A 25,293-nucleotide genomic window follows, 5' to 3' on the forward strand; every position below is an offset into this window, starting at 1 on the left:
CTGTCATCAGCATACTGGGTAAAGAGGCAATAGAGCTAAAAACAAGGCATGTGTACAGCTTAAAAGAGAATCAGCTTGATCTCCAGTGTTATTCTGTCTATTCATCTGTCTGTCAATCCATTTAAATGAAAATCTATCTCACTTATCCTGAGAGATGTGACTTTTTGTCTACAGATGGAATGATGTCAAAGAGTCTGCATTTAACCTGGCAACTCGGTCTGACACTCTACACTGTGGTAATGATAAAGACAAGCTGACAGCAGAGTTCTGAACATTCTAACTTGGACAGTATGACTGGCCTGCAAACAAAAACAAGCACATTTGTGCACACACAAGATTATGCCACTGCATGGCTCTCATGATCACCTGACAGGGAAATTTGGCAAACACCTCCAAAAACATTAACACACTGCCATATGCGCATACTAAAAAGAGCTGGGAGTACGCTAGCTGTTTAGTGAACAAACCCATTTCATTTTAAAGCTATTTTTCCGCAATGAGTCCTTTCATATTGTCACATCTCTCATACACAAGCATTACATCTCTGGCACCTCACAGTATAATTTTCAGAACAAAATTTTAAAAAAGACCTCTGCTTGAGCTCTCAAGTAATAGCTATGTGTTCAGAACGGAGATGAGGCGAGGTAGGAAGAGTTAGGAAGGTGGAGGGGGTGCACAGCAAAAACTGTTATGGTCACTTTCTCCTCATAACCCACGTCTCCATCTGTTATCAATAAGCCCAGACAGCGACGGCAAGAAATCCAGCTCAGCAGATAGCAAGGAGGAGGAGGATACCTCAGCTGTACACAAACACACTCAGAGTAAGAGGGGAGATAGGACACAGACAGCGCTGGTACAACGGCACCTCTTTCACTTTTCTAAAACGTTCATATCACAGCTGTAAAGTCATGTACAATGCATGAATGTCCTGAGCTGATTCACAGGATTGGGACTGAGGCCAATCCAGGCTTTTCTGAATGATCAATAACATTAGATGAATGCAGAACCATTTACAATCCTTTGTTTGAGTTGAAATGTTTAATTGTTGTCATACTCCAGCTCATTATTCTCTTTTTGAGCAATGTATTTCCTTCAAGAAGAGAACATATTCATAAAACCAGCTTTACATTCAAGGGGAGGTTGTACTTTTCCCTTGACAGAATAACAGCAGCTTATTTTAATATGCATTCTGCAAAATATGACTCATATGTGCAATGTAATTCATCTACCTGCAATAAACAGTGACCCGTTTTATTTAGGGTTAAATCAAAGTGCTTTTTGTTGCCGCCTCCTATTTGCGTTTGAAGTGCAAATTAATGATCATAATCACATGTTGCAAGGTTATGTTTTTTGGGATTTACGTGGGCTTGGTATTCATAATGTAAGCTGCAGTTACAAAAATATATTCCAATGTGTGGACGCAAACTATATAAGAAAAAACATCAGTGGGTTTTTGTAAATCAAACATACTCAATGGACTGCTATCTGCCCAGCCCTGCTCAGGGCTGAGCATGCAGTGTCCAGCTTCATGTTAAAGAAAGGTCAAATGCAAATGTTTATTGTCTAGATCTGGTGCAAAAACACAAAAAATCCCTGGTGCAATCCATACTATTTAATATCTGTCTCTCTCCAAAGCAACCATATAATTTATTTATGTCAAGTCTCCAGTGGAAACAGAACGTAAACCTAATATGCCACATACTCAATAACACATGCAACCATAACGGTAGGTGTCTACTGGAGCACTGCTCATCTCCCTAAGCTGCACAAGAACGCATCACAGACCAACAACAAGCAACATGACCTGGCTAAAGGGGCAATGTTTAGAAAAAAAGCCAGCAAAACGCCTAGTAGATGAGCAGAGCGCTGCCATAAAGAAGAGAAAATATGGACAAGAACTGGACAGAACAAGTGCTGTCAACATACCTCTTGTTGATGGGTTTCTCATCCTTCTCGTAGGGTTTGACAAACCACTTGCCGATGCGGACAAAGCTGCGATTCATGAGGCAGCGCTCCAGCAAGTTGTGGATGGCTTTGAACAGCAGAGTGCGACACTCGTAGGAAAGACCGTTCTCCCACAGCCCATCATCCTCAGCTGGAAAAAAAAACCAGAAAAGAGACCCGTAAAAAGGTGAGAGGAGTGGAAAGCTTTTAGAGTTTTCATGCCTTTTTATAAACCAGTAAGAACTCTCTGGGGCAAACAATGTCAATCTTGAGAGCACAAAAACTCCATTTACAATTGCAGCAAGACTGGTGCGTGTTTCTGCTGTGACGAGTAGAAGCACAGCATAGAGCAGCCTTACACTTGATCAGATGGCACAGTCACTAATAGCAATGTTCATCAGTGTTTACAAGAAGACATATGGGAGCACCAACTGTCATGGTGAACACACTGTCATACTATACACATCAAGCTTTAAGTTATGTGTTCGTTGCCCAGTATTGCATTACTGAAGTTTCAAAAAAAAAAAAAAAAAAAAAAAAGGTGTCTCTTGATAAAGTGTTTACTTTTTTAAAAATATGTTGATACTATTTGTTTGAATGACATTAACTCTAAGCCCAGTTTCACAATGAAAATCACACAGAATAAATACACTTGGATTCAGGTCAATAGAGGACATTATGAAACAGTCTGAAAAACTGCTAGCTGTGTGCAACGTTATCAACTATCAAAGCACACAAGTATCTTATTTGTTTACTTTTAGAAATAATAACAGGAGAATTGAGACAAGGTTACTCTCATAATCTGATGAGCTTGACGCTCTGGACACCTTGATACAGAAATTGCACATTTCCTGTCATGCAAATCACTAACTCTTAAGTGGCATTACAAAAAGATGGCAAACAGGGCATGTAAATTCAAAGAGAGTGTGCTCACTGAGACAGAGAGAGGGGTTAAGTAGAAACCTGCTGCTGCCTGCTTTTAGGTTGTGGAGGTTTCAGATGTTTCTGCTCCTGCACACACAGAGTTTTTAATACCCGAGTTTGGGAATGAAACAGTACAGAAAATTCACAGTTCAATAGCATCCCGGTTTTGTTTTCAGTACAGCGGGGAAAACCAAATTGTAACCTGTTTTCATTTTACAAGTGTCCAGTAAATGATGTGAAATAAAACAAAGGTAGCAGAAATGTGCTTCGATTCAATGACAGCTTTTACACGGACCTGAATACCCAATCATGATCGGGTTTTTGAAGTATCCCACTTTTGGATGTTCACATGTAAACATCATATCCTGATTTCACAAACATGGATAAGAATTTGTCTCAATTTTGGGAACCCTGATTACGCAAGCTGGAGTACCACCCACACACAAAAAAAATAAGATGCATGCATGCATACACCTTAGCCCACTTCATGACCGCTGCTTCTAATCTCACGCGCTGCGTCAGTGATTCTGTGCACTCCAAATGGATGAGCAACCACGCAATATTCCCCACAACTGCCCAGTTTGTAAAATATTACAGCCAGTCTCATCTGGAAGTGGACTGATGATCATGCTGCTGTGTCCTCTGGTCTCATGCACATTTCACCTGTGTCACATAGCCAGTAAAATGATTCTCAACACATATGTACATTTTCTCGACATTTGGGGTCACTGAACCTCATCAAGGCGACCCTGTTCCACCACTAACAGCTGCATATCGTCATCCAACGCTCTACTGTCCAACACGGTGGTCGTGACAATAAGGTGGATAAGCCAAATCCACAATGTGAAGTTGCCATTTAATCGTGCCAAGCCCATTATAAGCTAGAGCGGCCTTATTTTCAATAGTCACAGTCAAATTAATTTGAGGCAAGGCTAACAGTTATCAGAATGCCAGATTAAACTGCTAGTTTGTGTTGTAGATATCACAGGCTCCTGTGCAAAGAACTCACAGTAATCAGTAACTGCGATTAGGGCTGCAGCTATTGATTAGTTTAGTAATCGAGTGAATAGCAAAAGCATCAAAAGTGGAAGTGAGCACACCGGGCAACAGAAATAACCATCCTGGCGGAAGACCGGCGGACATCTGTGGTGTATTTTACATATATAGTAAAGTACAGGGGTATTCAACTAAAACTCAAAGTCATGGGAACCCCACATGTATTTTGGTAATGATGAAGAAATTACATAAATATCTTTTTATATATGGTTCTTTTAAACTGCTGATGTTGCAGCTGATAGAACACAAATTCAAAAAACTGATTAGTTAATTAGTATTTATTTCAGAGAATATTCAATATTCGGGAACACTAGTTTCACTTTGATTTGGCCACAAATTAAAGTGATCTCCATCATTATGAGACCGTGTCAGACCTACATGCGCTTCAACACAGTATCATGTTTGAATATATAAAGTTTGATTGTTTCATTGTGCAGCTGTCAGAAATAATCAGGTGCATCGGAAAAAATAAATACATTCACACACATTTAACGTTTTACTGCCAGCATTCCTGTCTTGCATCATTTGCAGTAGCAGAGCTTTTAATCATCATACATTTTTATGTTCCTCATTTTTCTCCATTAAAACAACCTGTTGACTGAAGCAGCTGCACGCAATCCTTTTTGTACAGAAAATGAGTCAAATGATGTGTTAAACGCTGCTGTTTGTCTGGATGAGTTTGCAGCAGAAAGTCTGAGTTAGCAAAGAAAGTTGATCACCACCTTCACAACTGAGGTTTTAGTTTTTGTCAAGCTGACTCACAGAGAAAGTCTGACTTTGTTAAACTGCCTTCGTAGTTCAGCCCTCTGCACTGCTTCCTCTAGAATTTTTTTCAGCAGTGGGGCAGGTTCGCCAGGGAATCGTGGCGGCATAAACAAAAAACATTTGACTGCAGATTTTACTATTAAAACCTATTTATTGAATAATTTCAATTATATATATATATATATATATAATATATTGAATATTTGTTTGAAAAAATTGAAATTTGAAAATGGCTTTTCAAAGGCTGAATGTAAAAACAAAAAATAAATAAAATAATAAAGTACAATAATTAAAAATAAAAACAGTAATTGATAATTTCTTGATGGGGCTGTAGAATCAGTGACAAAGTTTGAACCCAGGCTCAGAACAATAATTTTTTCTGGGCTGTTTTTATAGAGGAGCTCTAAGGCTCTGTTGTACAGAAATTTACAGCTTCATATCCTGTGCTTCCCTTTAGGTTTTTCTCCTCTACTCTCAAGCACCATCACTTTGTTCCACTGCTCCTCCTTGTCTAATGTTACTTGTTTTATATGATTAGATAAAACATTAACGTTAGATAATTTACACTCACATCACATCTGATTACAAGTGCAAACAATTTTTTACCTAACCATCATCATTTGAGTCAGTAAAAGGCTAATGATACCTGACTAGCATCATCTTTATCAGGAGTCTTTTTCTTCTTGGCAAAATATTTGAACAAGCTCATCTGAAAATGCAATCAGCAGTTTCATCACGGTGTGTAGATATTAGCTTAAAGCTATCAATAGTTTACTCACGTTAGCGACACTGAGTTGGCACCGGGCCCCATGTGCTACCGCTATGTTACGTAACGTCAGCTGGCCATCAATATTCTGCGACTGTCTGTTTAACTTGTAGAATCTATTATGAGTTATCTTAAGCTAATAACTTTCCTCCAGTAAATCACTGCCCTATTTTCCAAGACGACACTCTTCTGACTCTCTGACCTGGCCCCTGGGTGCTTGTCGTGATGTCACTTTCAAGGCTGCACTCTCGTGAGTAATTAACTTCATATTAGCCCCAAAGAGCAGGTACTGAGCAAGATAGTTATCTGTAGTTTACCTTGGTACTCGCGAGTAATCGACCCAGTGCAGGACTCTGCTATGAAGGTGGAGACATGCGGCGGTGGTGTATGCGCGGCAATAAAAAATAAATAAAAGGTAGAAAGAAAGTAAAGCACCGGCTAGGATTTAGGAATGGTGGTCCGCCACTCCTGAATGAATGTAGAGGAAACACTGCTCTGTTCTGCTAAATGCTATAAAGAACTAGAAAAGCTGTGCCACACAAAATAGTAGCATCCCGTCAGATTTAAAATCCCCTCATAATTTATTGATTACAGGTCCGGTCCAAATAGGATAAAGGCTGTGTCCAGACTCGGACTGCGGTCAGTTAGTGACTTGGAGTCTACTATGTAGTGGATTAAATGAAACCTCAATTCAGACAATTTGGCCTTGAGGTGTTTCAGTAATCGAATTACTCGAATAACTTGGACAATCGTTGCAGCTCTAACTGCAATACTAGTATTCATCATGTATATGCAGACATGAATACCCAGATCTGTCAGTGCTCCATGTAAAAGCCTCATCCTGAACATGATCAAAAACAGGAGAAGCCTCTTAACAGGGATACTGGTGTACATGTAGGAACTTTAAAGTATTGTTCTAATGTTTTGCATATCTTCTACAAATAAAACTGACTATGATGGCATATCTGCTGTGATTAGCAGCCCTATAAATGGTGTCCCTGTGCTTATTCAGCTTATTTATCAGTAGGGATGCAGCTAACGAAGCCTCAAGTAATCGTCTGAGCACGATACGTCATCAAAAGCGGACGTGAGTGCGCAATGCAAGAGAAATCCGAGTCCGACCGGAGCGCGGAACACGGACGGACATCGGCGCTGCATCGTGCATGTATTATGTATGCACGATAAAGGGCGGACTTCCGCGATCTATCGGAAACACGGATATCATCGTTTACTATACAGCTGTATCTAAACGCGGACATCCGCGCTGCATCGTACATACATAATATATGCACGATGCAGCGCCGATGTCCGTCCGTCTTCCGCGCTCCGGTCGGACGCCGATTTCTGTTGGATTGCACGCTCACTTCCGCTTTTGATGACGTATCATGCTCGGACGATTACTCGAGGCTTCGTTAGCTGCAGCCCTATTTATCAGTTCAGCCTCCTTCCAGCAACTGAGATTCTCAGGTGGCGCTGTTGCAAATAAAATGAGACAAGTCTGATGTAGCCACTTCAAGGAACAGAACTAAGTAAACTGGTTGGTTGACCACTGATGACACTCACTTTCTGCCTAATGTACTACTCACTGTCCACTGATGCTTTAATTGCCTAGAAAACCGTGATGCTTTCAAACAGGACCAGAATCCAACATATAGCAATTGAGGGCTAACTAACAGTTTAGCAAACAGGCTGCAACAAGCACACTGCCAGAACTGTTATAATTTTTATTTCTGAATGTCTGTTCCACAGCTGCAAAGAGCTAGACTGTAATTAGGCTGTGTGAGATTAAAATGACAGTATTTATTTGGTTCATATGGTGTACAAACAAGTCACCCTCCAAACTGTACCTCATTGCTCAGGATGAGGAAATGTACCGTTAAGACCCGTATCACAGTTGCTTTCTGAATCACATTCTGCGCTGGCCTGAATGCTGGTCTAATCTCATTAACAGCCACTGCTCACATCTTACAGCACTTAAGCTCCTTTCAGTCAAGTCTGCAGCAAACATCTCCCCAAGTGCACTGTCTCTGCTTGAACACAGATGAAATAAATACCAAGTGTGACCCACCCTTTGAGTCAGCTTGCCGTGTGCCAAGGAGGCACAAGCCAGCCCAGATGCAAGTTGATCAAAATTTTATTGAATTATTAAGTGAACCCTTGGCTTGCTGTTGTAGTGCAAAGGCAGGTAACAATATTTCAACTTTAGATGATAGTAAGGCTACCAGCACAGAAAATTACACTGGTCTCCTTCTTTGAGTAAGAGAGCCACTACAGAGAGGGACTGTGCCATCTTGGCAGGTATGAAAAGCTTGTTTAAGGACATGCTTAGAGTTTTTATGCTTTTCCTGAGTATTAGTAAACAGCCAGCTATCCAGTGCAAGGGTGTAATTATAAACATCTGCTGGAAAAATGCAAATGAAGGAATGTCAATTTCAAATTTGAAAGGAAAAAGTGCATCCCCAACTCTATCAAATCCACTTTCAAACGCTACAGCTCTCCCAGACCCAGCAACTTCAGCTAGCCTTTAAATTATTATATCCAACCAAAGTAAAACAACCTAAGGCTAGCTGCCAAGTAGAGGGGGCTGTGCGCCCAACAATTTTGAAAGAAACAGATTAATTCATCAGGTGCATACATATCTTGAGGGATAAGATCAGGAACACAGAGAAGCAGGGTGAAAGGCAGGAAAAAGGAAGGAAAACAGCAATTTCCCACTAAAAACTCACAGCGATTGCAGAATAAAAATAAATCAACAGCGGTAAAAGCCATTTTTACCTTCTAGAAAATGTGGCGGCCAATAGAGTGTGTGGAATCATGACTGTTTTTTAACTAAGCTTGCTTTAAGTGATTTAGCAGCTGCTCAATCTATCCTGAGAGACATGGCAGCAAAGAGGGCAAAAAGTCAACAAGACAAGAAAGTCAGGCCACTGAGGCACTGATGGCAGATTAAGGGAAGGGGGGAGAGGAAAAAATACACTACAATTCAAGAGACTGATGAGTGTGACTGATAGTGTTTGAAAGGCCATAAAATAAAAAGGGAGAGCAGTCGGGCTCAAATCTATGACGAGAAACATCCAACTAGCAGTTAAGCCTTCAGTTGCACTTCAATGCTCTGTGGAAGATGGCTTCTCTGTAAATCTGGCAGAAACCTCCCCTAAACCAACTTTTACATCAACTGCCATGGTGATCCCATCTGCTTTTCTCTGCCAAGACCACATCTGCCCCGTACGTCCTCCTCCCTGTCGCCTGTTACTCCTCAGTCCCTCCCTCTAGCGCCAAGCAGCTCTAAAACAGGCGTCTGGTTTACATCAAGTGTTCCTAACGACCTCATGTTCGTCAAGCAGTGCCCACTGCAGCATTCCCCACGTCTGACAGACACACAGACAAAACACATTGCAGTCAAAATCAAGCATTCGCTCACATGAAAAGAACGTGACACTCACTTACCAGATATTACTATCATTTTATAAAGACTACAATCCATTTAAAAAAAAACATCCAACACAGGGCTGCCTCTGGGACAAAGGGGACTCAGCTTTGCAATTTTTAATGGAAAGCTCCCCATGACGCACATCTCTGGACTCAACTGCCACAACTGCATGGTAACAACGCCAGAACGGCTTCAGGGGAAAAGAATAAGGCCAATTACCAAACACTTAAAAAACCTAAACAAATCCCTGAGAATGTTTGTTTTCCGTGTTGCACTTGTCTTACCAGGTCCCCGAGTGGCACCCATTAGCCTTCTTTGGGACAAAAGCAAGAACAGAAGCTTCAGCTCTCATTAACATTAATCCACATCAGGCATCAACACATGCAGCAGCTTATGAGGTTTGCCTAAATTGGTAACTACTTTTCACTCCCAAAAGATAATCAAATGCACAGACTGTAAATTTGGAAGGAGTTGGCGAAAACATGGAACAGAGCATTGTGTGAAATTTCAGCCATGTAAATGAAGTATTCCTCCACCGTGGAGAGTGCAGAGGACAGACTCTATGTGCTAAAAAGCAAAACAAAAAGAAACACAGGCAACTCTTCCTTTAACCAGTTGATCAAACATGTTTCATTATTTGGGAGAGAGAGTTATGGCAACACGTAACTATTACAGATCAATCTGGTAATGTCTTTTTTAAGTAATATTAGAAAATGGAGAAGATCTTCTTTTTAAATACTCATCACAGTTTCTCTAGAAACCCAAGTTAAAAGTTATTAGACTGAATTTCTTGTTTTTAAATCAACCCGACAGTCCAAAACACAAAAATATTTACTTCACTATCACACAGAAGAAAGAAAAGCCTCAAATCCTTATAACCTTACAACTAGGTAAAACAAATGTTTAAGTGGATGCACCATTACTGCATATGTTGCAGGTGTACCGTCACTGCATGTTGGGCTTCCCGTCACCCAAGATGACTGTGATTGGTGTGAAGTAGTACAAAGAGCCAGAGCATTTTTCCTCTCCATAGCAGAATGATAATAGACCATTCTCCAATGCTGACGCAGCAGTTGAGATAAAAAAGCAAGACTATTTTGTTTCTTTCTCTGTGCACCAACACCATTTTTTTGTTGTTGTGTTTCACTGTACACACGCAACAGAGCTAGCAGGCCATGAGACGACATTCACAGACATTGTCAAAAACTGTGTTGAACTGGAACCACTGACTTTGCTTTTAACTGGCTAACAGAAGGTGTTTTGATGATTTTTTTTTTTTAAATGGAGCACAGATTAACTTTCTCAAACTGTACCAAATATGCATTAGGCAGGGCAAGCACCTGTTTCCATTTTAGCCTGCTCCACTTAATGTCCAAAATACCAACTAGCTCATATGTGGTTTCAGTGTGGTGTATGGTGGGCAGCGGTCAGTGCAAGGGGCAAAAGACGAGCGGCCTCATTTAGACAAAGACTTATGGGCTCAACTGATGCTCATGACACTTTCATGTCTCTGCCTCCTGTGAAGCAGACCCACATGAGCTGACCTTTATAAAAGCTCTTAGGCAAGAGCACAACAGCTCTATTAAGAATACTGTACAGCAAAGAAACACTTTTTGACACGAGGGAGCACAACGCATTTCCTATAAGATCAAGATACAGTGCAGCATCGGCGCTTTATTCGTCCAAAACACACAGAGGCCAACAAAACATGGCAAATGGGTGTTTTGATGTCTATATAAAGTGATGAAGAAGCAAAAGAATTTCATAAAAGCTGAGGAAAAATTTTTAGAAGCGCCCCCCCACAGCTGCTCATCTGTGTATAAGCAATTAGAGCAGCAGTCAGTCATTAAACAGCAAGATTAATGCCTTGTGATCAACTGTGCTCAGGGGGATTCTACCAAGTCTGGCCAGAAGGTTTTCTCCTATGCTTCCACTTCCTCCTTCTATTCCTCCTTATCTGCAAGGGAAGAGAGAGAGAACCAGTGGTGCTCTGTAAAGTCTCCATTACTAATTAATGAATATTTTTTTGAGCAGAGACGGAAAAGAGAGATAGATAGAGAAGGGAGAGAGACTGCACCCATGGGTCAGAGCTGCATGCATGGCCGAGTCCCTGCGCTGTGCCAGCCAGTGTAGATCCATCAGAGTGAGAGGGAGAGGGAGATGAAGCAGGAGGAAAAGAGGAAAGCGGAGGGTGGTTCACAGGCAGGAGATTAGCCCTGGAAAATTGATCCCCAAGCACAAAAGCCATCGGCCTCCTCCACTTTTTACTCCTAAGAGCTGGTCTGGTTTTATCTATTCATCAATCTCTGCATTACACGCTGAAGTTTAGAACCATCTTTGAAGGAAAAAAAGAAAAAGCACGACAAATCCGAAGCTAAGGTTAACCAAGTGTATCTAATTATCTTTGATACACATCCACAGCCACACATATCCAGTGTGTAAGCCCAATAAGCCTTCACCGAGGTTGGGCATTTCCAGGGCTTTTTGATAGCAATCAAAAAGTAGTAAAACGAGAATCCGTCATTTGCTAAGATCGATTTAAGGTAAAATACAACTTCTACAGTCTCTATGGGGCAGTTAGCCATCATTGACAAAAAGAATGCTTCCTGTTCTAATTATGTATTGTAATCCCGTTTCTCTCCACTTTGAGCTTCTGGGCACCCTCTGTGCATGTTTATAGCTAAAGTGTGGCGATTTCAAAATTCAGTTCGACTTTCACAGGCTGTCCAAGTCAATAACATTTGGAAATTCTAAAGAGTGAGTGGCATTTCTCCTTTCTGAATCCTTGCCTGGGGCATCCACTGGGCTACAGCGCTTACAATGGGCCTTACATCATTGCGGGACTGAATCTGTATCACAGTCGCCGTGGTGTGTCATCGCTTCAGTCGCTATCCAAGAGAGCAAATATGCTATTACAATCTTTAAAATGGGATTGCAAGTGCAGAGTCAGGCATCCACAAAACGGATGGTTTGACATTTTTGCTTTAAGGTTATGGCTCTGTTACAGCCAAATGTGAACTTGGGCTGTCACTGTGTAAAAAAAAAAAAAATGTATATAAAGTCATAACAATTAAAGCACAAAAACTGGGAAAAATAAAAACTGGTATTGATAAGCTACAGGCTGATGAAACAAGCATCAGGAAACCAGAGAGAGTGGCTGCATGGTAGCAGCAACACTCTAATACACATGATTTACAGAATTTAAAACTGATGTTTCAAAATCACAGCTGTCCATTTCAAAAAGTACATTTTAAGGCCACACCATCTGTAAATCAGCCATTTCAAAACCATGTGCCTCTCTTTTAAACAGTAAGATCATTTTGCATTTCTTAATGCATTTGACTAAATTAATTTGCAGCAGTTTCATCTGTAAAACTTTTATTATAGATTCAGAAAGGATTTCTTGTATTGGATATGAGAGCGCAAGAATAGCATTATGATTGCACAGTGAGCTGGAAACAGACCTGTCCCTTTTCACCACAGGCTCACTGATAATGATCAGTGCAAGCTCAAGCCGAAAAAAGATATAAAGCTGCTCAAAATGCCAATAAGTTTTTTTTTAAAGTATGCACAAACAAACAATACAAATCTTTCTCTAGGGAAATTCTGAGTCTGCTGTACACAAATTAAGAGCACATGAAATCCGTCACCTGACAATCACTGTCTAGACATGAAAAACTCCATTGCACTCAGAAAAAAGACTAGTCCAATTCCAACATATGGTTTAATATTGGAATATTTGGGGGTCACTAAACATCTGTATTCTGCAGGTAGATCTTAAAAATAGAGCCTCTCTCCCAGTTATAAGGGCAGTTGAAAAATTTTGAAGTTGAAAGATCTTCACAGAAGAGAAAAAAAAAATAGGCTGACCAGGAAGAAAGTGAAACTTTCAGCCAACACGCCCCTCACAGCCTACTGAAATATGCCCTTTGGAACTGGATATTCTGCCCTGAGGTGCAAAGAAGAGTTGTTTTTGTTTCACCCTTGATTCAGACACACAGAGTCGTCAAACAAGAACAAAAAAAAGAATCCTACGAACTTGGCAAAGCTAGAAAAATTCCAAGAATTACTACATACCAGCAAAAACAATAACAATTGTAAGAAGATTTCTGTCGAAACAAGCTCAGAGAATGCTGCTAAATTGAGCTTTTCTTCCCTCCATCTCTGAATAGATCTCAAACAATGTGTCCATCAAATTGGTGGAGGAGATGGACATTTTAAATGCAATCTTCTCCCCTCCCCCACAATTTCTGTCTCGCCCTCATGAGATCTGACCCAACACCCAGTAATGAATAGATGTGGGGGCCTTGGGCCTGACCACAATGGAGATGGCTCACTGATAACCTGTTCTGGGCAGCAGATGACTGTCTCTACCTTTTAACCTTCCCCTTAACAACTAATAATCCCAACTTTGTTGCTAAAACGGAAATGAGCAGGGATGTGTGCTGCACAAGCTTACAGGACAGTAAATGGCCGAATTAAGAATATTTAGCAAATCTCCAGCATTTGTGTTAAGTTTGGCCTCAGATCAGAAACATAAAAGATGATTTCAATGTGGAGCCCATGACTCTGGGCTCATATTCAGCTGGGGACCCGACTAACTAGGAAACACCCAAGAGTGTCAGACTGCCAGCAGTGGAACCCTCAATGGGACCTGCAGTGAAGGGGAAAGGAACCAGGGCAAACTAGTAAGAAGTTAGGACAAATCTGCCACGGAGCAATTACCCTCACAGACAGACATCCACTCCTAATTTCTATGCACAAAAAAAAAGATCAGTGGGTCTTCGAGACGAGGAAAAGGCAGCCATTTATCTTTCGCTTTGGATGCCCCTGGTCAGGAGACTCCACCAGTTTTTGAGGGGAGAGGACGATGAAGAGAGTATAGCATTTGCATAAGAATACATGCCTAAACTCAGCCACTGGGAGGGGGAGGGAAGCCGCTTAATTCAGCAATGGCATTCGCTTGTTGGGAATAATTTCTGTGCAGGGCCAGGGGAAGATTAGAATTGGTTTTCTCGTTGTGTTAGTGCGAGCAAGGCGGGTTGTCCAACAGTGTAGAAAGGGGGCTTGGTGGTTTGTTCCCCTTACATTCCTTCAATGGTGATTAAGAGTCTGACGTTAAAAGATCCCTTAAGTTTTCCACCCTTCACTACTCCCATCTCTCTAGCTCACTCCTTCTCCCCTCATCTCCCTGGAGAGAGGGGATTACTGGCACACTGGTATACAGAAATGGCACTTGCTCAAAATTAAAAGACTTTCACAGGCTGCTAATCTAATGAGGGTGGAAGGGGGTGTGGGGAATGAGCAAGCGCCATTTCAGCTGCTGAAATGAAAGGACAAGAGCGGATTTTCATGTTTACCGCCAACATTGCATTAAAGACTAAAAAGAGGCTGAAAACACAAAACCAAAAGAAAGCTTTTTAAAATTCCCAAGGGGCTAGGACCAAAGGCAAAAAACCCTATCAAACTAGTGGCAAAAAGAGGGTGGCGGTTAAAAGGCGACAACAGTTGTGACATTCCAGTTGAGTGCACAGGTTGGATTGGTCCTGCCACGGTCTGCCCTGCCAATGCTAGCTGGTATTTGTTCATTCGCACCTCCACAGGCATAGCACCCAAGAGAGTTCATAAACACAGCCGACTGTCAATCATCATCCTACTTCTTGGGGGACACAATCGCAAACACACTGCTAGAACAGGGATTGTGAATTCTGGTGTTCAGGATGCAGATCATTTTCTGTTCTATTAGCATTCACTTCACATCAATCTAATTACTAGTTAAAACAGTCGGAAGGAGAATACGCGAAAACCTGGAATCTTAAAAAACACTAAGAAGAGGTGACCCTACGCCTGATCAGTGTGAATGCCTAACACATGGGCACATATGCCCTGAGGAGAAGATCCCAGTTTGAATCATTTGTGGAGTGTCATCTTACATCACTCTACCTTCCCTTTCAAAATACAGACAAGAGTGCCCAAAAACAAGTACTTCAAAAAAAAAGAAGAAATAACTGAGAAGTCCACTGCATCAACAGGCCAGCAGCATCCGTTCCAATGGGACACACAGCTTCACAGATCCAGGTAAAGCCATCTGGACAGAGGTCCTGACACTCTTCCATCACCGTCTCAGCTGTGTTTTTAGGTCTCAGGACACACCATCCTGAACAGACTGATCAGCAGCTGCAGATCAGAGGTTGGAGGAAGGAGGAGGAGAAGAAGAAAGAAGCCCTCTGGCTTACTTTAGATTCATCTAGAGGGGCTGCTCTGCTTGATTTCACTGGCAGAGACCCACAGAGGGGCAAAAGCTCAAGAAAGGCGAACAAGATGTCTTCCACGAGTGAGAAAGGAGCAGCAGTTTCCAAAACAGGAAGCATGGATTGGACTGCCCATCTGGGAATCATTCACACAGAAACACAGCTGAACATGGGGAGTGAGCATGAAAAAAACCCATCAGGTGCACAAGATGCACGTTTCTCTCCAACTGTCCACATCAGTTTCATCCCCAAGAGGAATAAGTATGCAGTATTACTATGTTTGTTAAAATTTCAAACAAATACCACACCAAAAACAAGAGCTGCCAAGAGTCCTGTGAAAACATGATTCATCGTTCTGTGTTAAGATACCCGGAGGACAAATACGGTGCAGATTTTGTAGTCAATATTCAATTATCCAATTTCTATCTATTAATGATATCATGTTTAATCTCCCCAAAGCCAGGGTAAGAGCATAGCAGTGACTCCAACAATTTCCAAATATAGATTCTCCATACCACCCCCTCCTACTTGAAATGTAGCACACTCCATTAGAGGGCCTGAGCCAAACGCTTCAGGTTATTACTAGGACCCGTTAGGCTTGAATGAGTTGCCCATCGTAGCCTTCAGCTCCCATTTTGAGCCCACTTCAGTCACAATGTCCCATAATGAAGGAGGGTCACAGACAGGCTGTGTTTGGCTCAGACTCCAAAGTTCAATCTATATGGCAGAAAGCATGCATAAAGATGGCATTTTCCATCTTCTACCCCTAATGTTACTGTTACTCAAGAGGAAAAAAGAAGAAAGTGGGGGGTAGATGCATTTGCCTCATTTCTGCATGGCTGCTCCTGCATGCTGTGCTTCTCACTCAAGTTATGATAGGACTGAGCTCAGTTTCTTCTACCTTCTTCCTTTCTTGTTCATCCTCTACAGAACTGTAACACATCACTTCTGCTTACTTGTTCTATTTCATCAAACTAAAACACATGGTACCGTTTCATCTGCCGCAGGGCAACAGCCACTTAGATATGTTAACCCTCTCTTCAACACGCTGGCAATAATAACAAAGCATGATGCCCAGATTTTCCAGGGAGAGGGAGCTGCCCTACAGGTGTTGGCACTGCCAGTCTGGTTGGCTAGATTATCAGTCAGAGGAGGGTAAGGGTGGGGGGCATTAGGAAGGTATCAGATTACACAGATAACAACACTTCCCTCAGGCTCACTTACAGGGTATCTCCACAGTGCCTACCTGACAATCAAGCAGTGAAATCTGTCTTCATTTTTCATTGCACAACCAATAACGTATCTTGACAGAGTGATCTATGTTCAAGTGCTTCTTTTATAAAAGCTGTGAGCTATCTACACTTGCTGTTATCTTTTACAGCCATCATACTTTTTGCTGTATAACCTTGGATAAATCTAAAAAAAAAAGGGAGTACTGGTAAGAAGATACATTTCATATTTACAGACTATTATTTGCTAGAATACTGACTCAGACACAGAATAACCATCTTCAGTTCAGATTTAATCATTTATTTTGTCAAAAGAACTAGAAAAATAACTTGGCTTACTATCTGCCCATCTTGCAGCAGCGGGGTAAATTAACTGCTCTTGAACTTTAAGAACCATCGCTTCATCAAGCAAGCCTGTTCTCCCGAATTCAATTACTGCATCCCTACAAGCACCCTGAGTGTTGCTCTATAGCTGACCCTGACCTCCATGAAGTGAAGAAGCTGCATAAATAGAATGTACCTACACAGCTATATAAAGCGTGCATTTATGTGTACGCTGAAGGGTGCCCACCTGTAAGCTCATGGTGGATGAGATCAGCGAAGTTGGGGTCGTCCCCCCACCAGAAGAGCCAAAGCTCCCTCCGGCCCTGTCGCTGGCTGCGCCGCCACACGCTCAGTACATCGGCCTTCAGGCAGCGGCTGAAGCTGCATAGGATGGGGTCCTCCTCTGTCACCGCAAAGAGGATGGGCGCAGAGGTGGGACCCTGCCACACAAACCTCTTCCATTTGATCCCAGTCAAGTCCGCCTGCAAGACAAGGGAGGGGGAGAGAAAGAGACTGTTAGCCTGCAGAGTCGCTGCTTCAGGATCTACTCAGCACCTTGGAGTAAACGTGTGCTGAGCAGAGTGTTAAGAGAAGGTATCAATCCTCTTTTAGAGGGGAGATCACACACCAACTACCTACAACAACAACCCATGCTGTCACAATTGGAAAGAAAAAAGCTGAAGTTATAAGGAGACAGACAGGAAGATGTAAAGATATACAAACATAAAAATGGATCACAAATGTGCATTGATACAAAAGAAAATGGAAAATTTGACATTTGATTGTAAAGGACTGAGTACTTAGACTTCAGGTGCTTTCAATATCACCTCAAACAACATGTTCAAAACACAAACAGGAAAAACAAACTAATGGTGGTAAATGTGGTCTCACCACCTTAATCCTCATTATTGGTGAGTGCTGGTGGGATGCTTTGCCTTTCTATAAACGCTGTCTGGCTTTAATAGAGAAAACACAACACACAGGACAAAGCCTCACAGGCAGTAAATCACTGCCAGGGTTATTAAGTGTTAAAACAGGAGCATTACACTCCGCTGTTAGCTGGCCCTGCTGCTTATCACCCAAGCACCATCAGACTACCCATGTCTACCTAAACACATGAACATGCTAACTATCGTAAAACACATACACTCGCAGTGCCTGAGGCGTACATTCCCATTTCCAATGGCAATCTTGGTCCTCCATCTGTCCTTGTTGAAATTTCAAGTAATCTGTGGGTACATGGACTGTTCATTTTTCTGCCGCTTAGTCCTATTTCGTTCAGGCTGACTTGGCAGGCTGTCCCTCTGTATATTCAACCAATTAATCCATTACAATTCAGGGGATATCTTAACTCAAGTGCAGAAGCGCTGAGCCTGAACAAGTGATTACCCGTGGTTGTGGCGGAGCGGTGGTCTTTCGCCTGGCTAGGGATAAGCTGAGAGATTTGTGGTGTTAGTTGGAATAGTGGTTGGGGGGGCTGGGGACTGTCAAAACAGAGCATTGTGTGGTGTCAACTGGGGCAGAGTTGGATCACAACAACAAGTTAGTCAGCCATAAGACACAGCAATGATTTGTTCACACAGGTGGACAAATTATGAACAGCCTAAGATAAAGCTGTTTTGACTCTAGGTATTACTGCTGTTCATGTACATAATGTCATACACATACAGCTTAGATTCTGGTTTCACAAATAAAACATATACACCACACACCTTCAATTAACGAGAAGCACATGTTTTATTTTTTACCCTGCACTATGTCAAGAGGGGGGAAAAAGGTGTCTGGCAAGCATAGAAAAGTCTGTGGTTGCATTATAGTCTTGTCATAACTAAAGACAGTAGTGCATGATCAAAACAACATGATCTCTGATGAACAGTCTAGCGCCTCAGGAATTCAAAAGCCGCCACGCATGCTGAGGACGAGCTCAAAGGTTCAAACGGCAGAGCTGGGTCTGTGTGTAACGACATCGCTGCAGCAGTTAGGCCGCTCTTCCTGCTGGAGTGTGAGAAGCACTACTTTACACCTGCATCTCACTCGGAAACATCTGTGCACACAATGCAAAGGGAGGGTGCAGACAACGGTTAACTGTGAAACCAGATCATAATCGGTACAGATAGGCAATTAGCAAGTGAGCACCCCCATCATATTACTGACCATGGCCAGTCCCCAATGGTATTGTACCTTTCACCATATAAAAGGTTTTGTTCGTAAGTGCCCTACAGATGTTATTATCGCCTCTCCTCCTCGTGTATATTGGTTTCACACTTTTAGACGTGATTATGTGCTGCAAACACACAGCCAGGATACAAGCTGGTAACAACACACCAACACCTAAATTTGAATAACATAACTCTTATTCAAATGAGTGTTCCAGTAAATCTTGCCCTTTTGGAGCCAATTTCACACGTAGTTGTACCTTAAGTTATTTTATGTAAATTAATTACAGTTATTTTTATAAATAGTTTCACCCAATTAACCAAAGACTATCCGAACGTGGTTTTAAATTCAATTAACCCTTCGAAAGTTACATCATGTTTTTAAAGTAACAAGCCACAACAGATGCCCTGATTGTAACCAAGAAACACTGAACACAAGAAAGATGTATGTTATAATTCCTCTTACATGTCAGATCTAATGCAGCAGTGACCAAACGTGAATACACTTACAAACTCATTCCTTGATATTTTTTATTATTTAGGTGGAGTTTGTCCTAATTCAACATTAAGTAATAAAGCAAATACACAGATCAATCTTCAGTTTCAAACAAAAAATAATCTCCATCTACACATGGTCATAAAAACATTAAATAGGTTAATTAATCAGCATAGTGTAATGTTACCGTATAAAAAGCCACATACTGATATGCTTCTTGCTACTATCTGTAGTTACTGCAGCACAACTGTACACATGGGGCAAAGTAAACCACCTGACCACATCCTGTGGGCACAGAGAGTTTGACCTGCTACATTTCTGAGATCAAGTTGCTGTAGCGGGCATCACAAGCTAAAATAATGATTAATACTGCTCCTGTGCTGGTAATGCATGAATGAAATACAGCAACTTACAAGAGCAAGATAGTCCTTTCATCTTACATTACAGTTCTAGTCATCACCTTTTTGTGACCGTTTCTGTCCCTATCAGGATATTTACATCTCTCCTGCAGTTTCTCTGCCAAGTAGGCAACTCAGCGCTTTTTGAATCACTACTTCAAAAAGATGTTTCACTTTAGAAACTGTTCTATAGAGGAAAAAACATAACTTAGTGTGTTACTATCAACCAGCAATTATCTTCAGTAATAAATAACTTATTGAATGCAGTATTATTTATTACTCTCAGCCCATATCAGACACATCCATCCTCAATATCTAACTTCATCATTACAGACACATATCAAACTCCCTCTTCAGTTCTTTATTATTCTAGAATGATGTACCACAGCAGATGTATCTACACAACTTAACAGGGGTGTCAGCATCATCACAGCTAAAGACTTGAGTCTTCTCCAAAACATGAAAATGCGATGAGAAATCTTTTCACTGCCAAAATGCTATTAGCCAGATCAAAATCACAGTAATCAATAGTGGGTGAATGCTTGTACAAATATAGTTAGACTACTACATGGTGAGTGATTTGAGGATAAAATCCAATTGTGACCTTTTTGGCACATTATTCAGTTTGAGTCACAATATAATTTTAGGTTCACACAATATAGTGAGGATGTGGTGAAACGGTGAACTCTAATTTGACCCTAAAATAAAACTCTATAAAGCTGTGAAGAAACTACACAGACTTTTTTCTTCTTGGAGGGATTAGATAGTCTGTTCTGCTCAGGTCAAGTCTTACTCAATATACAGTAAGACTACGGAACTGGTAAGAAAAGTGTTTTAATGACACATCTGTACCTGCTGTGTTTATTTACGAGCATTAGGCAACAGAATATCTGAAGTCACTTTCAGTGAAGCGGTCTCTTGCAAGACTTCAAGCTGCATCTATTTTATTTACACAGGAAGTAAGCCAAATACTTCCAGGGATCATTCATAATGGATATAACTAATGATGAAGACAAAAATGTGTTTATGCAATCTATGATTCTACAAACCATACACTGGCAAATGTCTGTGCTGGAATACTTAAACTTAAGCTTTGCTTTTGCAAACTATCAAGTGCACACAGAGATGATTTGATAAAGATTTATGTAGCACTGCTGGGTGGCAACCTTCTGGGTTTGAAACACAAAAACAAAAACTGACTGCAAGCATTTCAATAAAGACATGCCTTCCAGAAAACTGTAGCAACACAGTGTACCTTGTACACATTCATGTCAATAAAGAACTAACTCCAATTATGTGAAGTAGAACGGCCTGTAATCTTTAAACATGATTTGAAAGGCTTTTATGATAAGCACTGAGTAAACGAGCTATCTCTTTAGCTGCACGGATGTACAGCTTGCTACTTTATTCAAGTGTTACCATTAACATTAAAAAGTGATGTAGTTAAAATGTTCAATCAGCCAGCTTAGTTTGCATCTCTGCTTTGTTTTAGGGGTCACACTTGTCTTTGAACGCTCTGATTTTGCAACAAAAAGAAAAAAGCATGTGAGTGGGTACAACACTCGCTTGTACAATAATTCTGTCTATACCTTCAACGGAAAAGCCCCCCATCAAAGACTGGACAGTCAGTACTGCGCTACCCATCAACAATATCCAAGAGGCAGACTGCTCTATCAAGGATAAATGTGCCTTCTGCAGTTGTTCTGTCTGTCCTTTCAAAATAAATTATGTGCAGCCTGTGTGCAAAAACAGAGGGTGCCAAGGATATCTGTGTATTTCCTTCCAACACTCGTGCTTTCCAGGCTGTGTGCTGGAGTGTGCCTCAAACACTTTAGGTGCTATGAATCTGTGGACTTTTCTCCCAACTGTGTCTTAGTAAATGCTCAGGTATGTGGGCAACTGCTTATAAAATGTCCCGGCAGGATAAGCAATGGAGGCCATGAGAAGTTTCATCTTTCATATGCCAAAGCCAAAAATCACACTGCAGCATTGGGTGAGATTCTGAGGCAAAGCCACTGGATAGAAGCAGGAAGTTTTCCTGAGGTGACGCGTACTTGGGAGGGTTACGACCCCTGATTTTGCCAGCTGCTCACCTTCCCTCTGGCAACTTAGGGGTCTGGGTCTCAGTAAGGAACACTGTGTACAAACAGCTGCCTTCCTGCCTTTCAAGATATGAGACAAGCAACAGGTGAAGCTGCTCAAATCATGCCACAGATGCTCCTTTTCTACCAAGTATCAGTCTCTTTTCCTGCTTGTCACCTCTCTCCCTCAGTTAACCGTCATGCAGCGAACATGAAACTAAAAAGTGTGCGTTTAAATCTAAAGATGAAGAGAATGCAAATTCAGCCAGTTTCTTTTGAAATTAGTTATACACAGCTCTTGTTGATTTGCAAGCTATCACTAAACAGAAGATTCTTGCCAAGTAAAGGTTAGAACTTCTCAATACTTAAATGCAAGGCAGCTCAACTCGACATTTAAAAAAAAAATCCAGCTGGAATTGTGTATTATAATGCAGGCATACATGAAATGAACTTGCACGTTGAGTTAATCCCAATAAACCTCCTTTAAAAAGCAAAAAAGAGAAAAAAGCATGCAACAAGTAGGATCATACTCCAGAGGAGACTATCCACAGAAAAACTAAAGGGGGAAAAACTACCACAATGTGTTCACATTCTTTCACCATAAAACCACAAAGTGGAGTCTGTTCAGCAAGTGAGTCATAACAGCAGTGGTGTTATGCTTAGTCTCAGTGTGCAGGAAAATGTCAGCCAGACAGGCACAGCACCACAACTACCAGCCTCTATCTCGCCTGTCCACTGTAGCCAACGCTGCCTTCAAGTGCTGTCGTAAACATTGTAATTACGAGTTCAGCACACACAATCGACCCAACAGAGTAGTATTGAGAGAGTGGGGATTTTCTGCAGTGAAATGTTACCTTTAGGGGGCGGACAGCTTGGATGCTGTGTCAATTTGCGGTAAAAGCAGTGTAGTGTTTCACTATATTGTTATTACACTAGATTCTATCTCAGCATTACTACTGATGCATTTTTACTCTCACTTCTCATTTAACTTTTCTGCATAGCAAGATGAACAAATACATCTACAATCTATGCACTTTGTGGTCGTGCCACTGCACCACAAAGTGGTTATGTGTCATTTAATCTATAACAAAAATCTACTTTTTCTAAGGGTTGGATTTCAGCTCCTGACAAATCACATTAACAACTTCCTAGTGTGGAAGTATGCTGTTAAGAGGAGCACATCACACTCAACAGCTAACCTACAAGTGAAACCAAAGTTGAGCTTGCTGACAAGTCAATTAACTGCAACAACAAACACATTCAGGCCATGTTCTTGATTATCAGGCCGGAGGAGGGACCATATACTCAAGCAACACTTTTACAGCTGCTGCTGTGGCTAAGATTGTGCACCACATAGAGGCTCTTATGACACTATTTCTCTCACAAGTGTTTTAAAATATATCTGTGTGCTCCAAGTTTGCAAGAGCTGAACCGCAACTATTTAGGGGAATGGCCACAACTGGCAACATGGGGATGAAAAAACACCATGCATTTCACCCCTATCTATGTGTAGCTGAGGTGTGTAGCTGTCTAGGTGTTTGCAATGCCCAGGAATGAAAGCCATGGATTATATAATCAGCCTGGGGCCTGTGCCCTAGTTGGTGTGATTACTAGAAAATGAAATCCAAGCAAGATGAAGCCACTAATAAACAACATGATAACATAATGCACAAACAGTTGTAAATAACAAATCTGCTGCATGCTTGTTGCCAAAAAAGAGCTGTCAAGGCCAGATTTAAGAGGCGTGCTTTTTATCAACAAGCTGTGCAAGTTGGGCAGTGACATTCGGTCATCCAGAAGTTGTTGTCAGTGTTCCACATAAACAGTATTTAACAGTAAACGCATGGTGGTTCCCCAGTCTACAACTTAACTCTGCACACTCAAGTGCACCAAGTATTTGGTTTACGGGTCACCACTTCATAAAACATAGTGGAAATGCAACGAGTTCGAGATAGCAAGTTAATAATAAACAAGGTGTTGAGGCGAAGGGCAGAAAGTGCTACAACTAAAACTCGCAGGGAAACACAGTCGTGCTTGTGAACTGAGAAATGCACAATAATTAGTGTGCTAACAGACAGTATGTTGCTGTGTCTGCGCTGTGAAATGTAGTAAATTAAGCTTTATAAGCCAGTGGCGTAAACCTCCAGTGTTTTGTTCGCGAATAGTAAAATGGAAATGCAGCGGAAAGGAGATTACAATAGACAGGTCACTGCAAGAAAGACATAAAGTGTTCAAAACAAGGTAAGATTTGTGAAGTGGGATACCTTGTTGTCCTAAAATGATGTCAGCTCGACAGGGCCGTAAGCCTAGCTAAGCTACTATCAACTGATGCCTGTGCGGCTAACGTTAGCTTAGCCCCCGTTCAGCTAGTTAAAAATGGCTGCTTTCCTTTAGTTTTAAATCTCTTACCAGACAGAATAGATTGGAATGGCAATCCTCCAAGCTGGCCCCGTTTGGTACAAAACAAGAACTCATCCTTCTTCACTGCGAGATCCAACTCTCCATCGTTTCACTTCCCGGGAAATAAAGAACAATTTGCGGATTTGTATTTTCTAAAAGATGTGCAGGCTTAATCAACGAGAAATATTTTTTGTAACATTTGGCTGGAGGATAGTTAATTCAACAATTGCAGTTCCCCAAGCTGGAGCTAAAAGCGGATAAAAGAGACTGTGTGGTCTTTAGGTCGACATCTCAAAAGCACACAGGAGAAACAAATTCAAGGAAGCAAAAATGTTCATAAAACAAAAAGAAAAGGAGAGCAAAGAAGCAACTCTCCCCCTCCCCCTTAGCCCTAAAACGGTCTCCGCTTAAAAAAATAAAAACGTCCTGTCTTACTCCTCCATCGCAAAATTGAGCCTAAAAACGAAAGACATCCTGTAACAATCTCTCGAAATCTGGCACCGGCCTATATTTCAACGATTATTTCGATCATTATTTCAGCCTCGGTTCCTGTTGGTTTCCATTTGAATTCATGGATTCCTTTCTTTAATGGCGGCCACAGGGACAACTCTGCCTTCCACAGCCTATTGGCTCGTTCGTGGTCAAAGCTTCGTCAAGCTACAGGACACACACAGACACGCCGCAGACAGCGGGCGGCATTCCCGAAAAAATAAAAGTATAAAAGTAGTTCGGTTTAAGATCATGAGTAATTATATAAATATAGCATTCATAAACACTTGTAGATCATAATTACGCTATTTGTTAACCATAAATAGTTTCCAAATATTATGGTTGCTCTTATTAAGCTGTAGTTTGCCACAAAAATATTGCGGCTACGTGTTGCTGTCATTTGGCGTCTTGTTTTGACACTCCTGACAATGACGTCCGTCTTACACTATAGTGAGTTTGACACTGTCGTGGTCATGAGGGCTGTAATAACACAAGACTGATAGGTATTGCCGCTAGGCCAGCGCAAGTGGCGCTACTGAGCAACAGATTTTGTTACTAATGATCAAACCCTATAAACTTGCTCA

At 41.4% G+C, this 25,293-nt stretch overlaps 1 protein-coding gene across 1 annotated transcript in view; it reads right to left on the bottom strand.

Moving 5' to 3' along the window:
• med13a (mediator complex subunit 13a) overlaps positions 1-24,861 on the bottom strand; it is an 88,394-nt gene extending 63,533 nt beyond the window's left edge. The window contains 3 exon segments of the mRNA XM_022204338.2: positions 1,927-2,095; positions 16,937-17,171; positions 24,230-24,861. Coding sequence (XP_022060030.2) covers positions 1,927-2,095; positions 16,937-17,171; positions 24,230-24,295 — 470 coding nt within the window. The 5' untranslated portion in view covers positions 24,296-24,861.
• Between the last annotated feature and the right edge of the window lie 432 nt (positions 24,862-25,293).

Source organism: Acanthochromis polyacanthus, chromosome 17 (genome assembly GCF_021347895.1).
Source record: "Acanthochromis polyacanthus isolate Apoly-LR-REF ecotype Palm Island chromosome 17, KAUST_Apoly_ChrSc, whole genome shotgun sequence".
Taxonomy (NCBI): Eukaryota; Metazoa; Chordata; class Actinopteri; family Pomacentridae; genus Acanthochromis; species Acanthochromis polyacanthus.